Source organism: Sander vitreus, unplaced genomic scaffold (genome assembly GCF_031162955.1).
Source record: "Sander vitreus isolate 19-12246 unplaced genomic scaffold, sanVit1 ctg447_0, whole genome shotgun sequence".
Classification (NCBI taxonomy): Eukaryota; Metazoa; Chordata; class Actinopteri; order Perciformes; family Percidae; genus Sander; species Sander vitreus.
The window spans coordinates 40,001-45,947 of NW_027595557.1; the positions used below are offsets into that span (position 1 = coordinate 40,001).

At 36.3% G+C, this 5,947-nt stretch overlaps 1 protein-coding gene across 1 annotated transcript in view; it reads right to left on the reverse strand.

Annotated features, from left to right (window-relative positions):
• The window catches only part of LOC144514091 (class I histocompatibility antigen, F10 alpha chain-like), a 24,418-nt gene extending 19,495 nt beyond the window's left edge, over positions 1-4,923 (reverse strand). Inside the window, 2 exon segments of the mRNA XM_078245284.1 lie at positions 405-671; positions 4,739-4,923. Coding sequence (XP_078101410.1) covers positions 405-671; positions 4,739-4,799 — 328 coding nt within the window. The 5' untranslated portion in view covers positions 4,800-4,923.
• Positions 4,924-5,947: the final 1,024 nt, after the last annotated feature.

Consider the following 5,947-nt stretch of genomic DNA (forward strand, 5'->3'; position numbering starts at 1 on the left):
CAATATTCTGTAATCACCAGATGTAGTAACTGACTGATAGTTTCAGCACTATAAATGTTTATTAGACACAGACACACTGTGGTCAATCTGATCTGATCTGGAGTTCTGATACATATTTAGGGTTTAAACTAATTATTCTTCTCATTATTGACGATGTAAGGATTATTTTTGATACATTTAAATAAATGTTTTACGATGTCAACTGAGTCGTGTTTCAGTCACGAAAATACATCAAACGGTTTAATGTGTGTGTGTGTGTGTGAGCGTGTGTGTGTGAGTGTGTGAGTGTGTGTGTGAGTGTGCGTGTGTGTGAGTGTGTGTGAGTGTTTTTAACGTGTTTACTAAATAAAAGGATGAAACATATAAACAACATTTTATCAGTAGAAAGTGAAACATAAACAAACCTCCAGTTTGGTTGAAGCGCTGCTTTGCAACTTCAATGTTGGCTTTGAAGGTCTGCTGGTGACCCTCAGCGATCCCAGTGTTCCTCTGCCAGAACTGAGGATCATCTTCTGTGACTCTGCTCATCCAGTCCTGTTTGGGTTCTTGTCTCTTGGTGTTACTGTCATAGCGAATCATCTGAACACCATCAACCAATCCAACAGACACATACTCTGGGAAGTTTGGGACTCCAGAAGACGCAGTGTAGAAATACTTCAGAGAGTGAGTCACTGTAAGAAAACATGAACGTAATAATGTCAGTTTTTATATAACTAGCGATGTAACGACGCACTAAACTCACGATCCGATTCACGGTTTTAAGTTCAGGAGACGATTTTCTCTCGACGTGTTAACAGAACGAGCTGCAGATAAATGACTGGGAAATATTCCTTTATATAAACTACAAAACAACAGATGTGTCCTCTCATCAAAAATAGAACTGACATTGTATTTGACCTCAAATAACAAACATTCGAATACAAAATAAACAATGTCATAATAAAGACTTTTTAAAACAAATCCCATCTCAAAATAACTGGAAATAAATCTTCAAATAAAAATAAAATCTCTTGACATAAATAAAGTAAAAACCCGTAGTAACGTCGTAAATACACAAATACATTTACAGATGAGCGGGTTTCTTCAGAAACTCTCCACTTTAATATTTCTGATGATTTGGTCTTGAACATGTTTTTCATTCTGAAATCAAACTCGGACTAAGTCCCATATTTAGGTCCTGCAGTTGAGTTCCTGACTTTCATTGGTAGAAAGCAGTTTGTAAAAACATGTCAGTGTGAAGTGGAACTAGTTTAGTTTCCACTTAGTGGAGTCATTTCTTCTTCAGGAAGCATCTTTAGTAGTTTACACTCCTCATGATCTGAAATCACAAACCTCGGACCACAATACAAACGCTGCGTGGGATTCTGATGGTATTTTCTATATTCAACACGTTAAAAACATTTTCTATTTGATGATATGAAGTCTCTTATGGTCTCTATTTGATTCTAGAAATTGTGACCAATGACGACTTCTGTTCCTTCTTCCGAGGTTTTGTAAACCAAATATGAACCCCGAGAGTTTCTTGAAGGTAAAACTTGCAGCACTTCTCTTTATACGCTTCAGAAATGGGCTTCTTTGTTTTATTATTATTTATTTATTCTTTTTTGTCACTATTTTAATTATTGTGTCCACTTGTATAACAAAGTTCTTTTTTCTTAGTTTCAAGTTCTCTATTTTTGGGGGATTTTTCTTTTTCCTTTCACTCATTTATTTATTTATTAAAGTATTTCGTTCCATTCTTTTCCACGTATATATTATTTATTTATTTTTTCTTTAAATCATTATGTACACCAATGTGTTCCTAATACAATTTTATAAAAAAGAAAGAAATGGGGTTCTTTGCTCTTTTCTTGCTGCTTTCATTTTTCATATTCAAGTAAGAATGGATTATACATTTTGGATGTTGTTGTTGTCAGAGGGTTTGGGAATTTTAGATGTAATACTAACAAGAAATAAATATCTGACTCAAGCTATGTTTCCATCCACACGTTTTTATCTGAATTAAGTGATATTGAATGAAAAATCTATCTTGATCGATATGTCTTATTATTATTACTTATGCGATAAACGCTGATGGAAACACTATTTGCCGAATAAATAATGAATTGCGATTAAGTTTTAGGTCATTTTATGGTCGCAACCCGCCACAAAACGAAGAAGAAGTAGTTGTAGTTCATTTCCGCCCAGTATTTCCGCTCTGTTTGCACACATGGCGCGTGTCAACGAAGACAGATGGAAGAGGACCAACGAGGAGACGAGAGACTTTTTCAATGTAATTTACGAGCAAAATATAACGGCTATTTTAGATAGCAAAAATCTAAGAAATGTGCATCTGCATCATCATAGCAATGTGTTGATAGCGTCGTCGTTCTCTTGTTATAGCGTGACATGTCGCTATCAGCTGACACATGAGCTCTGTTACAACTTGTGTAGTATTGATCATTTGTTGGTAGACGGCGCGATCCATTTTAGCAAAACTTGGTTCGCAAATGTTAGCTTGAATGTTGTGCGATTCAGTGCGAAAATGAAAGGAAACACCTTAAAATGTCTCAAATCAGGTCGGCCGCAAAACAGCACGTGACGTCATTACGCACAGGTTTGTACTGGCTTTAAAGCCGTTGGATGGAAACACACTTTCACCAGCTTTAGTCACAGGAGTTTATTTTTTACTGAACTTCAGAAAATGTGGATGGAAACTTAGCTTCAGTTTCTTATTTTAATCTTCATGTTAATATATTAACTTTAGAATCATATTTACATTTAACTCTAAATGTCTCTGATAACCAATTATGAGTCAAAATCTTCTGAATTTGAAGACGAGCTCATAGAAACGTGAACGGACACAACTTGATATTTGAGAAAGTTCTCTTTGTAGAAAGTAAGAGATCTTTCTATTCCTCTTGTAGTCATTGTGTTCAGTTTCTATTAGTATCAGGTCTAAACTGGATTCATCTCCAACGTTTCCTCCACCATCAACTGATGTTTCTTCTCTCTCAGTCCTGACTCGCAAACTTTATTCTACATTATTTTCAGTATCAACAGAGTCAACTTTCTGCAGGTGTCTGGGAGTTTCTGATGGTCTGTTTCAGAATCCTCCACTGTCCTCTGCTCTCTGAATCAACACACATCACATTTCTGGCTGAAGCTGCACTTTACAATTCTCCACTAGTCACCAAAACATCTTTTACAAATCTGTCCCAGAATCACGAAATGAATAAATAATAAATAAATGAATAGATCAAATATTTAAACAGCAGTAGAGCTCGGTGATGCTGGATCTTTGAGGCTGATATCAATACTTTTAGTTGGTTTTAAAACCTGATATAACAGTCGATAGTCTTTAAAATATATATATATATATATATATATGCACACATGACATAAATAATGAGTTTGACCCAGATCCACACTGATCAGAACATTTCCCAGTTTAAAGATCAACTTGTGCTCTCTGGTGGACAAACTATGTAATGATGACTCTGTTTCTAAATGAGCTCAGACCTAGTTTACTGTTTCCTGTTATCAGCCAACATATCCACATTTTTTATGAGATGCAATTTTTATTTTATAGTGAGCAAAACAATCAGTGTAACAATCTAATGTACAAATAGTTATTCTATCTATTCTATCCTAGTTTTTTATTTATTATGAGAGGGTTATGTAATATATATTATTATTATTTTCTTCTTCTTGCTCCTTTTTAATCCTGAAATATGTTTTATTTGGTGCCAGATGACAGTTGATATATTTGTTTGATATATTTGGTGTGAAGTGACTGAGATCATTAATGAGTCCTGTATCCTGTTACAATGTCACTAATGGAGTTTACACTAGTGAAAGATGGGAAATATTGAACCAACGAAGCAGGAAGTTGTTTGGCTTCAGCAGGAAAACAACGACACCAGCTGACGGGTTGGTTAGAATAACAATCTAGCGGCCGGGTTGACTCAGTGGGTAGAGCAGGCGCACATACACCGAGAGGTTTATGCCTCGACGCAGAGGTCCAGGGTTCGAGTCCGACCTGTGACGATTTCCTGCATGTCTTCTCTCTCTCTCCCTCCCCTTTCTTACCTAGCTGTCCTATCCATTAAAGGCGGAAAAGCCCAAAAAATAATCTTTAAAAAAAAAAAAAAAATCTAAACCTACACGGACTTTCTGCGTAGTCATGCTGCCATTTTAACATTAAGATCGATCAGACAGTTTCGGTCTTAATGCTCCTGATATTATCAAATAATGGCTCAAAAACACACTTCTGTCCTTTTCATAATTTGACTAAAGACTATCCTTCTCGCCAACAAATAATCAAAGAGTGGTATCTTTAAAAAAAGACCCGATTTACTGACGTTAACGTCAACTTTAAGATAGCCTAATGGGTTTGTTACTTTTCTTTCTTTTTTTTATTTTTTATTTTTGGGCATTTCTGCCTTTATTGGATAGGAATGTTAAGACATGAAAGGGGAGAGAGGATGAAGACATGCAGAAAAACCGTCACAGGTCGGATTCGAAACCTCAACCTTCTGCGTCGAGGAATAAACCTCCCATATGCGCGCCCGCCCCACCAACCGAGCCAAACGGCCACGGTTTGTTACTTTTCACATATTTTTTAACACTTCAAGTCCTGGAACTAAACATCAAAAATAGAACCGTAAACGCAATAAGACACTTTATAAAAAACAAGAAGCATTTTCTTTTCTTTTACATTCTACTAATAAATAATAATAAAAAAGTCTGAACTGACCTGCCGAAGCGTCTTGCACCATGAGGCCCAGGAGGAGAACAGCAACAACCAAGGTCTTCATCGTGAGCTGTCGCTTCTGAAGCTTTGATAGACTTATTAACAACTTGTAGGCTATGTTTGCTTATCCAGACAAACAGACACTGTCCTTCCAGTTCGAGGATCCGCGGTGAACTGAGGATAAAACCAGGAGGAGCGCCGTCATCAACCTTCATCTGAGCCAATGGGAATTTAGACTGAGCATCAACGTCACTTGTTACTCGGTGAAACGGACCCAGTGAGGTTATGAACGAAAGAGAAAGTAAAATGATGTTATTTCAGCCAAGAGGAGGGGGAGACATGCGGGACTTCATTGTTTTTGTTTAGTTTATTACGATCCACATAGATACACAACGTAGCTTACATAACATAAATAGTTAAAAAAAAGAAAATGTGTCAGCTTAATTCATACAGTGTCGTCTTAAGGGGAGACACCCCAGGCAAAACCATCAGTTTTCAATTTTGAGTTTTTGGGTTATTTAGCTTCCATAGCATGTCTTCTTTCAGACTATTGGAGAAAAAAAACATACAAAATACACATTTAGGTGTTTATTTTACTACACTTTGTCTATTTGCTCCTGCAAATTTCTCCTAAATTCACCAAAAGTTAGCATTAGATAATGCCTCATTTGCATATTTAAACATAACATTTCAGAAAACTTGTAATACAAAAATATGTCTCAATGTAAGTAATTAAGTGGGGAAGTTTCATGTTGACATCTGTTAGTTCATTATTTTATCCTATTCACCTGGGGTGTCCCCCCTTAACTTGCTTATAATCTAATATACTAATATAATATTAATATTATGAATAATTTCAGCCTGTGTGAGAGGATGGGGAGACATGCGGGGCTTTATTCTGGTTTCTCAGCTGTGTTCACATATGAAAGGCATATTCTACCTTCTGCTGCTCAGATCTTCTAGACTGATCTGTAGGCTAATGTAATATAATATAATTGTAAGAATTATTAGCAGGATGAATATGTATATACGTAACAGCTGTAGGCAGATTCTGCCACCTAGTGGGAATAGTGGGAATTCAGTAATGTAATATAATGTAATGTGCAGACATGTATTACATCTTGTGGGAGGTCAGAGGTCACTGTCAGCTACAGATCAGATACTCTGCAGTTTGGGGGGGTGCAGTAGTGTCTTATTCTTCTTGTGTTCTGT